Source organism: Chlorocebus sabaeus, chromosome 22 (genome assembly GCF_047675955.1).
Source record: "Chlorocebus sabaeus isolate Y175 chromosome 22, mChlSab1.0.hap1, whole genome shotgun sequence".
In the NCBI taxonomy this organism is placed as follows: domain Eukaryota; kingdom Metazoa; phylum Chordata; class Mammalia; order Primates; family Cercopithecidae; genus Chlorocebus; species Chlorocebus sabaeus.
In genome coordinates this window covers 91,651,184-91,668,648 of record NC_132925.1, presented here as the reverse complement: position 1 = coordinate 91,668,648, position 17,465 = coordinate 91,651,184, and the positions used below count along the sequence as shown (strand labels likewise).

The window sequence follows — 17,465 nt, the reverse complement described above, 5'->3', positions numbered from 1 at the left end:
CCGTCGCATGCTGGGAAGCGTAGTTCGCATCGCGGGGCGCCGTCCAGTTAGCTTCTGCCTCCGTTGGGCCTCCACTACCTCGCCCCTAACCTGGCGCCCCACACCCTGAGGGAATGTGGAGGCTAAGGAAGAGCAGTGGAGGTCTGGCCGGATCCAGCCTTGGCTCGGCCTCTAACCGTGCAGTATTGTGGACCCCTTTCTTCCGCCCCGGGCCTTCAGGCCCCAATTTATAATGAGGGAGGGAATGGAATGACCCCCCAGGACTGGACTCGACCACCAGGGCCCAACTCTGGAGGGCTCACAGACCCCGGGTGCTGCTGGCCTTATGGGATTTGAACCCCGCAGTACAACATGTGCTGTGGGCCTCAGCATTGTTTGCTCACTTCCATTCTAGCCCTTACTGGATTCTCTTAGAATCATTTCTTTCTTCCCACGACTTCTTAGCCCCCTGGGAGCACCTAGAGAGCAATAACAGCAAATACAATAATAGCAAATAATAGCTAAAGTTTACATAGTGCTTATGTACTTGACGCTGTTCCCAGTGTGTTAATCATTAATTCATTTAATCTTTACAACTCTGTGACATAGAATTATCCCCATTTTCTAAGTGGGCGTATTTACTTTTATAGCCCCTGCACCTGTGGCAGTTCCTAGACTGATTTTGAGAGCCATAAGTGCATGATTTAATTGCAACCTACTGCTGAGCGTAGTGATTCACGTCTATAATCCCAGCACTTTGGGAGGGCGAGGTGGGAGGATTGCCTGAGCCCACGAATTTGAGACCAGCCTGGGCAACAAAGTGAGACACACCCCTGCCCCCTATCTCCAAAAAAAAAAAAACCCTACAGTTTGAAAAGCCATGATGGACAGGTGGAAGCCCCCAGCCTTTGGCCCCAACACCAGACCCTTCACAGTGGGGAACCTCCCTCTCAGGATTCATCTGCTTTTCTGTGCACCTGTGCTCCACCACCCAGGAACCTCCCTTCCCTCCAGAAGCCCCAGGCTATTTAGGCCTCTCTGCACAGTTCACCTGGTCTGTGAACTGTTTCAAATAGTTCTCCCTATCGTATCTCTGAATACTTTCCTCTCCTCCTGTGTTTTGTGTGGTTTAATACTTGGCTCAACATTCCTGTTACCGCATTCATTCATCCAACATATGTTTATTCAGGGATTACTAGAACAAATTCAGTGCTTGAAATAATGCCACAATCCCTTGCCCTCAGGGAGCTCTGGTCCGATGAGCATAAAGCTCCTTCTAATAATGAAATTATTACCATGACAATAGCTGTGGTTCACGGAGGGCCGGTGGGCACCTAGAGGAGGGGCGGAGACTGGGAAGGCAGTACGGTGGGGGGCACGTCCCAAAGGAGATTAAAGCTGAAGGTGAAGGTTGCTGGAGAAGGGGAGCTTGGAGCTGGGGGGAAGTGCTTTCTAAGGAAAGGGTCCTCAGCAGCCAGGAGGTGAGGAGGAACGCTGTACTTGCCGGGAACTACTCCTGCGTTGATCCAGTCGGTTCTAGAATGGGCACATGGGAGTGGCTGTGAGGGACAGTTCTTAAAAGGATTGGACTTTGCTGAAGAGTTTGGTCTTATCCTGTGGACAGTGGAGGGTATGTGATAACCGGATCAGATTTGCTTTAGGGTGGATCAGTGGAGGAGAGTGGAGAGGCCTGAGGAACAAGGACTTTTGGTTGTCCCAAAAGTCTGGGAGATTCTGAAGCAAGGTGGGGGCTCAGAGACCGAAGGAAAGGAATGACCCTGGGAGCCCTGAAGGAGGTAGATCTCATCAGATTTTGATAATTGAGAGTTAAGATTGTAGGGGGCTAGAGGGAAGGGAGGAGGCTAGAATGATTCTTAGGTAATGATTCAAGTACCTGGGTGGATGTAACATTTCAACAATTGGAGACATAATTCTTGGAGGAATTTGATGAGCTCAGTTTTGTGCTGGTGGCCTGGCTAGGGGGTGTAGTCAGGAGACAGATTTGGTGTTGATTAGCATGAAGATGGTAATGCCCACTGAGGATGTACAAGGGGTTTTTAGGACCCTGGATCTGGGGAGCACTAGCATTGAGGACTTCATGTAGTGGGACAGGACCACAAAGCTGGGGCTGAGAAAGAAACCACAAGGGAGCAGCTGAGTCCATAGTTCAGAGGTGCACCGAGGAGAGTCACTGAAGGTGGCCAGAAGGAGGTCATCGGCAACCATGGAAATCGTGGGAAGGCGAGGAGGTGGCCACAGAAGGCTGTGGGAAGGGAAAAGTCGGCACAGAAGCTACAGTACAGTTCAAATGTGCCAAAATGCACGTGCACAAATATTCATGGCCATGTTAATCATTGTAGCCCCAAACAGAAAGCAACCCTAATGCCCATCAACAATTAAATCAGTAAATGGAACAAAGTTATTTTATACAGTGATGAAAAGGACAGAAGCACTACCCACAGTAGGAGTGAATCTCACATCAATGTCAAACATAAGAAGGAAGACACAGAAGAGAACATGCTGTTTAGGTCTGGCTCACACCTGTAATCCCAGCACTTTGGGAGGCTGAGGCAGGCAGATCACTTGAGGCCAGGAATTCGAGACCAGTCTGGCCAACATGGTGAAACCCCGTCTCTACTAAAAAATACATATATATATATATGTATATATATATACACACACACACACCCCACGCACGTGTGCACGCGCATATACATATATAATACACACACATATATACATACACACACACTACATACACAAAATTTAGCCATGCGTGGTGGCACACAACTGTAATTCCAGCTACTGTGGAGGCTGAGGCATGAGAATTGCTTGAACCCAGGAGGTGGAGGTTGCAGTGAACCAAGATTGAGCCACTGCACTCCAGCCTGGGTGATAGGGCGAGACTCCGTTTCAAAAAAAAAAAAAAGTTAGTTATAGTGCTAGTTACCTTTCAGAAAGATGGTGGTGCTTGCAAGGGGCCATGAAGGGGATATTGGCAACTGGTCATATTCTGTTTCTTATTTAGTTTTCACTTTTTGAGACAGTCTTGCTCTGTGGCCCATGCTGGAGTGCAGTGACATGATCACAGCTCACTACAGAACTTCCAGGTTCAAGTGATCCTCCCACCTCAGCTTCCTGAGTAGCCTGAACCAGACATGCACCCGTAAACCTAGCTAATTAAAAATTTTATTTTGCCGGGCATGGTGGCTCACACCTGTAATCCCAGCACTTTGGGAAGCCGAGGTGGGTGGATCATGAGGTAAGGAGTGCGAGACTAGCGTGGCTAACATGGTGAAACTCCATCTCTACTAAAATACAAAAAATTAGCCAGGCATGGTGGCGCACGTCTGTAATCCCAGCTACTTGGGAGGCTGAGGCAGGAGAATCGCTTGAACCCAGGAGGCAGAGGTTACAGTGAGCTGAGATGATGCCATTGCACTCCAGCCTGGGCAACACAGCAAGACTCTGTCTCGGGGAAAAAAAAATTAATTTTAGAGACGGGAGTCTAATTGTGATGCCCAGGCTGGTCTCAAACCCTCAAGCTCAAGCGATCCTTCCGTCTGGGACTCCCAAAGTGTTAGGATTATATGCGTGAGCCACTGCGCCTGGCCACTTTCTGTTTCTGGATCTGGGTGCTGATTACCTGAGTGTGTTCACCTTGTGGAAATTCACTGAGCTACACACTCAAGATTTGTTGGCTGTTCCATATGAATAGTGTATTTCAATGAAATATTTATTATTAGTGACAAAAAGTCTTTCCTTGATGCCACTTTCCCCTCCAACTATATTCATTCCTTCCCTTCACAGTAAAACTCCTGGCCAGGCACAATGACTCATGCCTGTAATCCCAGCACTTTGGAAGGCCGAGGTCAGGAGGTCAAAACCAGCCTGGCCAACATGGTGAAACCCCATTTCAGCCGGGCATGGTGGCTCACGCCTCTAATCCCAGAACTTTGGGAGGCCGAGACAGGTGGATCATAGGTCAGGAGTTCTAGACCAGCCTGGCCAACGTAGTGAAACTCCATCTCTACTAAAAATACAAAAAATTAGTGGGACGTGGTTGTGGGCACCTGTAATCCCAGTTACTTGGGAGGCTGAGGTAGGAGAATCACTTGAACCTTGGAGGGGGGAGGTTGATGTGAGTGGAGATGGCGCCACTGCACTCCAGCCTAGGCGACAGTGTTAGATTCCCTCTCAAAAAATAAATAAATAAATAAATAAATAAATAAATAAATAAATAAAAGAAACTCCGTCTCTACTAAAAATACAAAAATTAGCCAGGCATGGCGGTGTGCACCTGTAATCCCAGCTACTCAGGAGGCTGAGGCAGGAGAATTGCTTGAACTTGGGAGGCAGAGGTTGCGGTGAGCCAAGATGGCGCCATTGCACTCCAGCCTGGGCAAGAAGAGCGAAACTCCGTTGAAAAAAAAAAAAAAAACAGTAAAACTCCTCAAAAAAGTTGTCTCTAATTTCTCTCCTCCCATTTTCTCTTAGACTCACTCTCATCAGACATTGATTTTCCCCACTCCATGGAAGCGGCTTTTTTTTTTTTTTTTTTGAGATGGAATCTTGCTCTGTCGCCCAGGCTGGAGTGTAGTGGCAATCTCGATTCACTGCAACCTCCGCCTCCCGAGTTCAAGTGATTCTCCTGCCTCAGCCTCCCGAGTAGCTGGGATTACAGGCACCCCCCACCACGCCTGGCTAATTTTTGTATTTTTAGTAGAGACGGAGTTTCACTGTGTTGGCCAGGCTGGTCTCAAACTCCTGACCTCAAGTGATCCGCCCGCCTTGGCCTCCCAAAGTGCTGGGATTACAGGCGTGAGCCACCATGCCCTGGTGGAAACGGCTTTTGTCAAGTTCTCCAGGGACCTTCATTTTGCTGAATAGGGACTAATTTGCAGTCCTTGCTTTACTCCACCCAGCAGCCACCTATTATCCTCATTGCGTGCTTGGCCACTCCTAGAAACATTTGCTTTGATTGGTTTTCAGAGCACCACTCTCAAATTTTCCACCTCTCTCCAGTTGCTCCTAAAAAAGTTAAAAAAAAAAAAAAAAAAAAAATGATGCCGTGGAGAGGTCATGATGGAGGGAACCCATTGGCCCCTGAAAGTGGGAAGCAGGCATCCAGGCATAGCAGGAGAGGACAGCCCTGGACTTCCTGCAGGAGCTGGGAGCTCCTTCAGGGCACTATGGTCCCGTGTTCCCAGCAGTCGCATAGAGCCTGGCTCATGGCGGCAAGGAGAAATGTTTGTGGAGTGAATAAAGAATAAGACTTTGAATGTTATCCTGAAGGCAGAGGATTTAGAAAGAGTCTCTGAGAAGCCATCATTCCTCCCCTGCTTTTCCCCATGGAAGATAGACTGGATTATGGCCTGGGGTGGTGAGATGGGTTCCTAGGGTTCTTTTCTCTTCCCAGAAGGTTGGGGAAGGACTTTTTATCCCACTCTTCCCATTGGAGGGCATTGATGTAGCACCCAGGAAGGCCACCAGAGGGCACTATTTTCCCAGGAGACCATTATTTGAGAAAGAATTGAGAGTTGCTTGTAGAAAAGAATAAAGCTTAGCACATGTGTGAGAAACCAAATACAGCCCTCTTTCTGGGATGTTTCCAGAGCCTTCTTCAAGGTGGGACATGCTCAGAGCCAGGAGCCTTACACCTGTGTTGTTGGTCTCAGCTGGCCCTGTATCTTACGTCACAGCCTCTTTTTTTTTGAGACAGGATCTCACTCTGTCGCTGAGGCTGGAGTGCAGTGGTACAATCTCTTGGCTCACTGAAGCCTCAACCTCCTGAGCTCAAGTGATCCACCCCACTGGCCTTCCCAAAGTGCTAGGATTACAGGTGTGAGCCACTGCATCTGGCCTGTGGCAGCCTCTTGACGACTCTTGGTCTCAGTTGTACCCCTCTAGAAAATGGGAGTAATGGCCCGTGGCTGGTCTCCCACACAGAGGCATCAGCAAGAGAAAACACAGCAAGTAGTAGAGATAGTGTTTAGAAGTTTGAAATAAAATATACTGGAGAAATTCGAGGGGTTGGCCAGGTGTGGTGGCTTATGCCTCTAATCCCAGCATTTTAGGAGGCTGAGGCAGGAGGATATCTTGAGCCTAGGAGTTTGAGATCAGCCTGGTTAACAGCGAGACTCCGTCTCAATATTTAAAAAAAAAAAGAAAAAGAAATTCGAGGGGTTGCGAATCCTCACTGTCCCCCGCACCCCACCCCTGTGCTAATTGTGTTTCTGCATGTATGGTTAGTTCATTCCTCTTTATTGACACACACTACTGAGTGTATGATGCTACAGTCATGAACACTGTTTTTTGTTTTTGTTTTTTTTTTGAGACAGAGTCTCGCCCTGTTGCCCAGGCTGGAGTCAGTGGCGCGATCTCGGCTCACTGCAAGCTCCGCCTTCGGGTTCACACCATTCTGCCTCTGCCTCCCGAGTAGCTGGGACTACAGGCCCCTGCCACCACGCCTGGCTGATTTTTTTTTTTTTTTTTTTTTGTATTTTTAGTAGAGACAGGGTTTCACCATGTTAACCAGGATGGTCTCGATCTCCTGACCTTGTGATCCACCCGCCTCAGCCTCCCAAAGTGCTGGGATTACAGGCGTGAACCACAACGCTCGGCCCTGAACACCGCTTTGAGTGGGTGTCCAATGTTAACGTTCTGTGGAAGGTGATTCCCCAGTAGGTGGAGGTGATGAGTTAGTTCACAGCCAGTGGGCAGTGAATGGAGGCCACTGGGGCAGCAGGGAGCCATAATAGGTTCTGAAATAGGGTGAGGATTTCATTTCAAAGGGCTAAGTTTTCTTGTGAGGTTTCCTGGGGTCCTCCTTCTAGAAGGCAGAGTTCCTAGGTAGCATCTGAGCCCTCCTGACAACTTATAGCTGGGTGCTGTGCCCCTGCACAGAACGGACTCAGAGAAGAGGAAACACCCTGTGCTGGGGGCTGGGAGGGGCGGGAGACCTGTGCAAGCTGAACCTGTGCCGTGGTTGCTCAGTCCTGGCCTTTCTTAATCCTTGGGCCTCTGGTAGGTGAATTGTTCCTGATTTCCTTCGTGTCCTGGTTGAGTTAGAGCCTCTTGCACCATCCTGCTGATGGCTGGTTGATATTAAGCAAAGTGCAGTGTGGGGAAGGGTAAAGGGATGGCAGGGTGGGGGTTGGAGGCATGGGTTTTAGGACCTATCCCTTTCTAGCCCTGAGCAATGCTTGCCCCAGAAGGAGTTGGGGCTAAGCCCATTCCAATCCTTCCAGCCTGAGATCCAGACTCCAAGGCATACCCCAGGCCTTCTGGGATGTTTGTGTGTTCTGTGAAAATGGGAACAGATTTGAAGAAATCAGGGTTAATCAGAGTGAAACAGGTTCCTTTTCTGTGGCATTACTCAGTGCCTTTAGCAAGTGGTGTATTGTGAGTCTTCAAGAAACAGCAAGAGGGAGGTTTCATATACTTCCTTGCATGAGGAACCCTTTTCACAGAGAATTTTGCAGACCACTGTTCCATGGAACACACTGTAAGAAGTTTCCCTTTCATCCAATGTGGCCCCCATGTTCATTTCACAGAGGAGGAAACAGGAATGTATAGAGGGGAAGGATCTTGCCCCTTGCCTCAGGCTGGGTTGGTGGTCTCCTGAGTGCAGCCTGGGCCTCCCTCCGTTGTGTACAGTCAGAGCCTCCCTGAGTGAGCATCGAGGTGGGTGCTGCAGGGCTACTCCTCTTCCTCACCTTCATACCATTCTGTCATCTTCAGGCGGATCAAGACCCCACTCATGTGAGCGCAGGCTTGGCCATAGAAGACAGTGGGTATAGGAAGCAATGCTCTTTCCTGGGAAGACATCCCCACACATTACTAACGCTTACCTCCCTACCTCACAACTTTTTAAATTGGGTTGTAAATTACCTACCTCTATGATCATTGACAAATGTTCTAAATGGTGTAATGACCGCTGCAATCCAGACACAGAGCATTTTCATTGTCCCAAATGCCCCCTCACTCCCCCTTGCAGTTAGTCTCCTCTTCCTAACCGTGGTCCCTGGTAACCACTGACCTACGTTTTTTTTTGTTTGTTTGTTTTTGTTTTTTGAGATGGAGTCTCGTTCTGTCACCCAGACTGGAGTGCAGTGGCTCGATCTTGGCTCATCGAAACCTCTGCCTCCCGGGTTCAAGCGATTCTCCTGCCTCAGCCTCCTGAGTAGCTAGGACTACAGGCGTGTGCCACAACAGCCGGCTAATTTTATTTTATTTTATTTTTTGAGACAGAGTTTCCCTCTTACTGCCCAAGCTGGAGTGCGATGGCGCGATCTCAGCTCACCACAACCTCCGCCTCCCGAGTTCAAGTGATTCTCCTGCCTCAGCCTCCCGAGTAGCTGGGGATTACAGGCATGCGTCACCACACCCGGCTAATTTTGTATTTTTAGTAGAGACAGTGTTTCTTCATGTTGGACAGGCTGGTCTTGAACTCCTGACCTCAGGTGATCTGCCCACCTCGGCCTCCCAAAGTGCTAGGATTATAGGCGTGAGCCACTGCGCCCAGCCCCTACTTTCTATCACTATAGTTTTGTCCTTTCTGGACATTTCATATGAATAGAATCATCCCATATGTGACCTTTGCATCTGGCTTATTTCACTTAGTGCAATGTTTATGAGGCTTATTTGTGTTTCTGCATGTGTGGTTAGTTCATTCTTCTTTATTGACAAACAGCATTCCATTGAATTGATATACTACAGTTTCATGGACATGTTGATGAATATTTTGGTTGTTCTGCCTTTTGACTGTTATGAAAAAGTTGTTATGGGCCAGGCATGGTGGCTCACGCCTGTAATCCCAGCACTTTGGGAGGCCGAGGTGGGTGGATCACAAGGTCAGGAGATCGAGACCATCCCAGCTAACATGGTAAGACCCCTGTCTCTACTAAAAATACAAAAAAATTAGCCAGGCATGGTGGCGGGTGCCCGTGGTCCCAGCTACTCGGGAGGCAGAGGCAGGAGAATGGCATGAACCCGGGAGGTGGAGCTTGCAGTGAGCCAAGATTGCACCACTGCACTCCAGCCTGGGCAACACAGCAAGACTCTATCTCCAAAAAGAAAAAAGAAAGAAAAGAAAAGAAAAATTTGCTATGTATATTTTTCTTTTCTTTTCTTTTTCTTTTTAGACAGAGTCTCGCTCTGTCACCCAGGTCAGAGTGCAGTGGTGCTATCTTGGCTTACTGCAATCTCTGCCTCCCGGGTTTAAGTGACTCTTCTGCCTCAACTTCCCAAGTAGCTGGGACTACAGGAGCATGCCACCACACCCAGCTAATTTTTGTATTTTTAGTAGAGATGGGGTTTCACCATGTTGGCCAGGCTGGTCTTGAACTCCTGACCTCAGGTGATCCACCCACTTCGGCCTCCCAAAGTGCTAGGATTACAGGCATGAGCCACTGCACCTGGCCTGTATATTCTTTTTTTCTTTTTTTTTTTTTGGAGACAGAGTCTCACTCTGTTGCCCAGGCTGGAGTGCAGTGGCGAGATTCTCCTGCCTCGGCCTCCTGAGTAGCTGGGATTATAGGTGTGTGCCACCATGCCCAGCTAATTTTTTGTATTTTTAGCTGAGGCAGGAGAATCACTTGAACCCAGGAGGCAGAGGTTGCAGTAAGCCGAGATCATGTCACTGCACTCCAGCCTGGGTGACAGAGCGAGACTCCGTCTCAAAAAAAAAAAAAAAAAAAAGAAAAAAGAAAAGAACTATTTGGTGGGTGACTGTTTCTGCTGAGCAAGACCCTACCTTGGAGGCCACCTCTGCTGTACTGGGGAGAGATTTCCCAAGAAGGGGAGGAGGAAGTACTCTCCTCTCTGTAGCCCTATCAGCGAGTTTGAAAATAACCCTCAAGGCAGCACTGGGGCCCTTCGCATCACTAAGGCAAAAACCTAAGTCCTTGGGGGTTGTCATGGTAACAACACCGTAAGAGGGTACCCATGTCCTGTTCATGGACACGTTGCACATGGACTCTGGCCACCTGTGCCAGGACATGATGTGTGCATGGGGTTCCTCTACAGTCTCCCTCATCCCTGCTCAGGGCACTCCTGTGAGTTCAAGGCAGGGGTCACCACTGTTCCCATTTGGTGCAGGAGGAAACTGAGGTAGAGGGGGTTGTCCAGCTCCCCAGAGGGAGATCCTAGTGGGTCAGGTCTCTTTCAGCTGAGTCTATGCTCTGGCTGCCCTGTCTCCCTGGGGTGGAAACTGTCCCCCTGCACCTCATCCTTCAGCACCACAACCCCCACCACAACCCTCTTCATCTTTAACCTCTTTCCCATTTTCTCTTCCATAGCTCCTCCGGTCAAGAGATTGAGATTCAGCTTTCATGGATGTATTAGAAATCAAGGCTGGGCACAGTGGCTCACACCTGTAATCTCAGCACTTTGGGAGGCCAAGGCAGGCAAATTACTTGAGCCCCAGAATTCAAGACCAGTCTGGGCAATAGTGAGACTCCGTCTCTATGAAACAAATAAAAATAAAAATAGCTGGGTGTGGTGGAGTGCACCTGCGATCTCACCCCCTAGAGAGACTGAGGCAGGAGATTGCTTGAGCCCCGGAGTTAGAGGCTGCAGTGAGCTGTGATCACACCACTGCACTCCAGCCTGGCAACAGAGCAAGGTCCTGTCTAAAAAAAAAAAAAAGAAAAGAAAAATCAAGAGGTTGATTCTGACTTGGCCAGGGCTAGCGGCTGCTGAATGTCCATGAAAGCTCAACACCCTCCTGGCAGTGGCATGGCCTCTAGGTCTCCAGGCTGGCCAGCTGGCTCCCACCCGTGCACATGCTGCACTCTACACTGAATTAGTTGCTGCTCATGGAATCTGTGGTGATCTTCTCACCATCATACCCTGGCTCACACCGTCCCCACCTGCTGTGCTTTCACCCACACAATGTCCTACTTGGCCCTGGGGGCAGCAGTACTGCCTTCCACAGTCTCTCACACAGCAGCCCTCCCTGTCTAATAGAAACATTGTCTTCTTGATCATCTAGCCGAATGGTGAGCTCCCCAGGGTGGTGACTCCACGGTAGTACACGTGGCCCAAGGCCTAAGAACCAAAAGACCTTGGGACATTTTGGAAACACACATAGAGCCAGCTTGCTGGTCGCTGTCTCTGGGGAGTGGGTCTGGGCTTAGACTCATTTTTCACTGTGTACCCTTTCTTAGTATTTGGGTTTTTCACTAGGCTTCTTGTATATTTCTTTTCATAATAGGAAAGGAAGAAAGACTCATAGTAAAGTGGGATGGGGCTTCTCTCAGGAACCACAGGGAACCCTCAACTGTGGTGGCCCCAGCTTTGCCAACTGTGCAAGCCACTTATCTCTGCCCCATCACCCTTCCACAGGCAGTACCTGGCCTTTCAGGGAATCTTGCCCTTCCAGGCCCCTCACTGCCCCTCCCCACAGGCGAGTCCTAGATTTTATTACCCTGAATTTGCTGCTTCTGCTTGTCCTCCTCTTCTTCCTTCTTCCCTCATCCTTCCCCTCCTCTCCACTCTATTCCTCTTTCTTGTTCTCCGCCTCCTTCTTTAAAATTATTATAACTGTTATTAAAGGATATAGTCTTCTTATGAAAAAAATCCAAACAGTCTGGGCGCAGTGGCTCACACCTGTGATCCCAGCAGTTTGGGAGGCCAAGGTGGGCAGATCACCTGAGGTAGAGAGTTTGAGACCAGTCTGACCAACGTGGAGAAACCCCGTCTCTACTAAAAATACAAAGTTAGCCGGGCATGGTGGCACATGCCTGTAATCCCAGTTACTTGGTTCAAGCGATTCCCCTGTGTCAGCCACCCAAGTAGCTGGGATTACAGGCATGCGCCACCATGCCCGGCTAATTTTGTATTTTTAGTAGAGACAGGGTTTCTCCATGTTGGTCAGGCTGGTCTCAAACTCCCGACCTCAGGTGATCTGCCCACCTTGGCCTCCCAAAGTGCTGGGATCACAGGCGTGAGCCACTGTGCCTGGCAAAAACAAACAAACAAACAAACAAACAAAAAACAACAACAAAAAAACCCCACAACTTTTGATTGAGCCAGGTGTGGCAGTTCATGCCTGTAATCCTAGCACTTTGGTAACCTCAACTTCCTGGGCTCAATTGATCCTCGTATCTCAGTCCCTAGTTGCTGGGACTGTCAGAGGCATTTAAACCAAAGCAACTCCATCTTAAATTGGAGCTAGGTAAAATAAGGCCAAGACCTACTGAGCTGCATTCCCAGATGGTTAAGGCATTCTAAGTTACAGAATGAAATAAGAGGTTGACACAAGATACGAGTCATAAAGACCTTGCTGGGGCCGGGTGCGGTGGCTCACATCTGTAATCCCAGCACTTTGGGAGGTCGAGGTGGGCAGATCGCCTGAGGTCAGGAGTTTGAGGCCAGCCTGACCAACACGGAGAAACCCCGTCTCTACTAAAAATACAAAATTAGCTGGGCGTGGTGGCGCGCGCCTGTAATCCCAGCTACTTGGGAGGCTGACGCAGGAGAATCGCTTGAACCTGGAGGCAGAAGTTGCAGTGAACTGAGATGGCGCCATTGTACTCCAGCCTGGGCAACGAGAGTGAAACTCCGTCTCAAAAAACAAAAAACAAAAAACAAAAACCTTGTTGATGAAACGGGTTGCAGTAAAGAAGCCGGCTAAATCCCACCAAAACCAAGATGGCTATCACTGCTACATTCCCACCAGCTCCATGACAGTTTACAAATGCCATGGCACTGTCAGGAAGTTACCCTATATGGTTTAAAAAGGGGAGGCATAAATAATCCACCCCATTGCTTAGTATATCATCAAGAAAGAACCATAACAATGGGCAACCATCGACTCCATCTGTCGATGGAGTAGCAGCCGTTCTTTTATTCCTTTACTTTCCTAATGAACTTGCTTTTGCTTTGCTCTGTGGACTTACCCTGAATTCTTTCTTGTGCGATATCCAAGAACCCTCTTTTGGGATCTGAATCAGGACCCCTTTCCTGTAACATCTTTCTGGCGACTATGGAGGGACTATAGTGTGGAAACCCCCGACACAAAGGCTAACTGCGTAAGTGATGGGGTCTGGTAACATCCTTCTGGTGAACACTGAAGGGACAATATTGAAGAAACCCCCTGTCCCAAAGGAAATAGACCGCAGGACTAATTGGCGGACTTCGGGTAAGTGGGATGCCTATACCCGGGTAAAGAATGGGATTGGGTTAAAAGCCCAATTTAGGGGACTTAGAGTCTCTCCTAAGTCAGAGTGGGTTAGAGGCCTCTCTCTTAATAAAAGGCAGGAGGCTGGGTGCGGTGGCTCATGGCTATAATCCCAGCACTTTAGGAGGCTGAGGTGGGTGGATCACCTGAGTTCAGGAGTTCAAGACCCAGCCTGATCAACATGGGCGAAACCCCATGCCTACTAAAAATACAAGTAACCGGGTGTGGTGGCGCGAGGCTGTAATCCCAGCTACTCAGGAGGCTGAGGCAAGAGAATCACTTGAACCTAGGAGGCAGAGGTTGCAGTGAGCTAAGATCATGCCACTGCACTCCAACCTGGGCAACAAAGCGAGACTCCGTCTCAAAAATAAATAAATAAATAAATAAATAAATAAATAAATAAATAAATAAATAAAAATAAAAGGCAAGAATGCTTGACTGACCTTGGGTTAGAGGCCCAACTTAGAAGGGTTAGAGTCCCTTTAAGATTTAGGGAGTTGGAGGCTCCTCTCAGTAAAGTCCCTTTCAGCTAAGAATGGGTTTAGCACTACAGGATGTTAACTGCTCTTCTCTTTGGATTGATCTGCCTTGCACTCTTTGCTGATGGCTGTGGGTGACAGGCATATACAGGATTGTGGGATACAGGGAGCATTTTCCTCCCTAAAAGGGAAACTTGAGAGCTGATGGGACTTCTGGAAAAGATCCCTTTGCTACTGACAAGTGGCCGCCTGAACTTTTCAGTGTCGCTGCAATGGGTGGATCTTTCTCTGGCCTCCCTGAGCACCTGCCTTCCCCACCCTGCCTCAGGCAATGCTTTCCTTTCTTTCTCTATGCAAATCAGTTGAATGAATGGTAAAAATCACTGTTTCCTGTAAAGTTTGGATTACTGGAAAAAAGGATTTGTGAGGCTAGTCCTTAGACAGAGTTTTGCTGTTGTTGCCCAGAGTGAAATGGGCAGTGCAATGGCATGATCTCAACTCACCGCAACCTCCGCCTCCCGGGTTCAAGCGATTCTCCTGCCTCAGCCTCCTGAGTAGCTGGGACTACAGGCACCACGTCTGGCTAATTTTGTACTTTTTAATACAGACGGGGTTTCTCCATGTTGGTCAGGCTGGTCTTGAACTCCCGACCTCAGGTGATCTGCCTGCCTGGGCCTCCCAAAGTGTTGGGATTACAGGCTTGAGCCACCATGCCGGGCCTGAGGCTGGTCTTCAACTGTAGCGAATCTGATGTGCTTTGTGTGTCTTTCTATATTGTTCTATCATGGAGAGGAGTACCTTAGGATAGAACATGGGCTTAGGATACCTGTAAGCTCGCTTTTCAAGACAGCCCAGCAAACTAGTCAGTCATGTGCTTGGGGAGCTTGACCTTGTAACCATGGGCCATGCTTTCTCTTTTCTTTTCTTTTTTTTTCGGTTATAGCAGCACTTTTATTTTTCCTTATACAATGACGTGTTCCTGGGGTCTGATGTTCTCACATAACAGTAGAAAACCAAAATTTGTTGTCATCTCTTTAAAGAATTGAGAATTGCATACAAAAAAAATCTTACATAAATTACGAGGATGAATACATTTACAGGTGTAAATGCAAACTGCTTCCAACTCAAGGCAAGTAGCCCATGGTGTTCTGGCAGAAAACATCAGCTAAGAAAACTGGGTCCTATGGCTTGGACTTTCCAACCCTGACAGACTGGCAGGACAGAAACAACTGGTTCAGGAGCCCTTGCCAGCCTCTAGAGAAATCCCAGAACACTTAAGCCCTGACACATTAATACCCTGCACAGATTGGAGACTGCTGGCCATGCAGACTCACCAAGCCACAGACTTGTCTTCTACAAGCACGTTCTTACCTCAGCCACGAAGTGACCAAGCCACATGTACTAAAGGTTGAACTCAAAGATATGTACAGGGTATTAAACAAATACCAAGGGGAACAGTTAACTTGAATACAAGGTCAAAATCAGGAACAAGTTCTACAATCCAGTGCTGATATCAGATACAAGCTTCAAGGACAATTTCTTTTCGAAGGCTTATTCCAGTTTCGTGAGACTAGCATGAGGTGTATGCATTTGCCAAGGGCAAGTTTATACATCTGAATTAACCCGTGCAGCAAATGCTATGCATCTGCTCGGTCCATTTAGAAGTATTTGCAGTGGACGATGTAGGGGCCAGACTTGTCCTACTTCTGCTTGCTTATCCACATCTGCTGGAAGGTGCATAGTGAGGCCAGGTTGGAGCTGCCAATCCACACCGAGTACTTGCGCTCTGGGGGTGCAATGATCTTGATCTTCATGGTGCTCGGTGCCAGGGTGGTGATCTCCTTCTGCATCCTGTCGGCAATGCCTGGGTACATGTTGGTGCCTCTGGACAGCACCATGTTGGCGTACAGGTCTTTGCGGATGTCCACATCACACTTCATGATGGAGTTGAAGGTGGTCTCATGGATGCCGCAAGGTTCCATGCCCAGGAAGGAAGACTGGAACAGTGCCTCTGGACACTGGAACTGCTCATTGCTGATGGTGATGACCTGGCCATCGGGCAGCTTGTAGCTCTTCTCCAGAAAAGAGGAAGATGCGATGGTGGCCATCTCCTGCTCAAAGTCCAGGACAACGTAGCACAGCTTCTCCTTGATTTTGCGCACAATTTCCCGCTCGGCCGTGATGGTGAAGCTGTAGCCATGCTCGGTGAGGATCTTCATGAGGTAGACGGTCAGGTCCCGGCCAGCCAGGTCCAGACGCAGGATGGCATGGGGGAGGGTGTAGCTCTCATAGATGGTCACCGTGTGGGTGACCCCGTCTCCAGAGTCCATGACAATGCCAGTGGTGCGCCCAGAGGTGTAGAGGGACAGAACTGCCTGGATGGCCACGTGCATGGCCGGGGTGTTGAAGATCTCAAACATAATCTGAGTCATCTTCTCTCTGTTGGTCTTGGGGTTCAGGGGGGCCTCGGTCAGCAGCACCGGGTGCTCCTCTGGGGCCACAGGCAGCTCGTTGTAGAAGGTGTGGTGCCAGATCTCCATGTCGTCCCAGTTGGTGACGATGCCATGCTCAATAGGGTACTTCAGGGTCAGGATGCTGCCCGTGCTCTGGGCCTCATTGCCCACATAGGAGTCCTTCTGGCCCATGCCCACCATCACGCCCTGGTGTCGGGGGCATCCGACGATGGAGGGAAACATGGTTCGGGGGGCGTCATCCCCAGCAAAGCCAACTTTACACATGCTGGAGCCATTGTCAATGAGGAGCATGGCGATCTCTTCCATTGCGACCGGCGGAGGAGTAGGACGGTGGAGCAGCAGAACAACAAGGTGCGCGAGTTGGCGGCTGCGACTCGCTTTCTCTTTTCACAATGGTGGCTGGATTCAATTTCTGGTTCAAATTCTGGTTCAATTTCTGGCTTGGAAAATGAGTCCTTTATCTTCTATGTATTTATATGTATTATGTCTGTGATGTTTATATATGAAAGAGCTTTGATTAACTGGTTTAATAATTATAGGTGCTTAAATCAAGCATCTTATCAGAAAAGTAAAAAGTGTAATGCCTTTTATTTAGTTCGTGTGACATTAGTAATCTTTGGGATATAAAAACAGCTGTAAAGATTATTGGTAAAATAAAAATGTCTTCAAAATTGTAAACATTTGTTCTAAATTAGGCAGGTCAAATATTAGGTTTGCTAAATGCTTTAAGGTCATAAACTGCTTCTTTGACTTTGAAAATTGTTCAATTTACCTACTTTGGAGCATTAGAGTCTAGATAAGGCCTGGGGACATGTGGAGTTAGCCATGTCCCCCTAGCTATGCTGGAAAGAGTCAGCCCTTATCTGCACTTCTGTCTGATGTCCTAGGCTCCACACCTAGTACATAATTAAAATCCCAACCTTACCAAGGTTTTTGTCGCCCAGGCTGGAGTGCAATGGCACAATCTCAGCTCACTGCAACCTCTGCCTCCCGGGTTCCAGCGATTCTCCTGCCTCAGCCTCCCAAGTAGCTGGGACTACAGGCACATTCCACACGCCCAGCTAATTTTTGTATTTTTAGTAGAGATGGGGTTTCTCCATGTTGACCTCAGGTGATCTGCCCGACTCAGCCTCCCAAAGTGCTGGGATTACAAGCATGAGCCACCGGGCCCAGCCATGATGATCTGCTCTTTAACAAAAATTTGTAAAGGGTTATAAAAGGTTTATGAAAATCTTACCTTATGGTCAAACTGATTAAGATTAAAATACATTTGTTATAAGGTTTTATTAAGAATTGGGTTTGCCGGGTGTGGTGGCTCACGGCCTGTAATTCCAGCACTTAGGGAGG

The 17,465-nt window shown here is 48.5% G+C and overlaps 1 protein-coding gene across 1 annotated transcript; it reads right to left on the bottom strand.

Annotated features, from left to right (window-relative positions):
• Positions 1-14,652: 14,652 nt before the first annotated feature.
• LOC103227574 (actin, cytoplasmic 2-like) lies at positions 14,653-16,931 on the bottom strand. Its single transcript, XM_038003993.2, has one exon. It carries the CDS (start codon positions 16,422-16,424, stop codon positions 15,345-15,347), a length of 1,080 nt encoding a protein of 359 aa, XP_037859921.2. The 5' UTR covers positions 16,425-16,931; the 3' UTR covers positions 14,653-15,344.
• Positions 16,932-17,465: the final 534 nt, after the last annotated feature.

Coding starts and splice junctions, on each gene's coding strand:
- LOC103227574 (XM_038003993.2), bottom strand. CDS start 16,424: ATGGAAGAGATCGCCATGCTCCTCATTGACAATGGCTCCAGCATGTGT.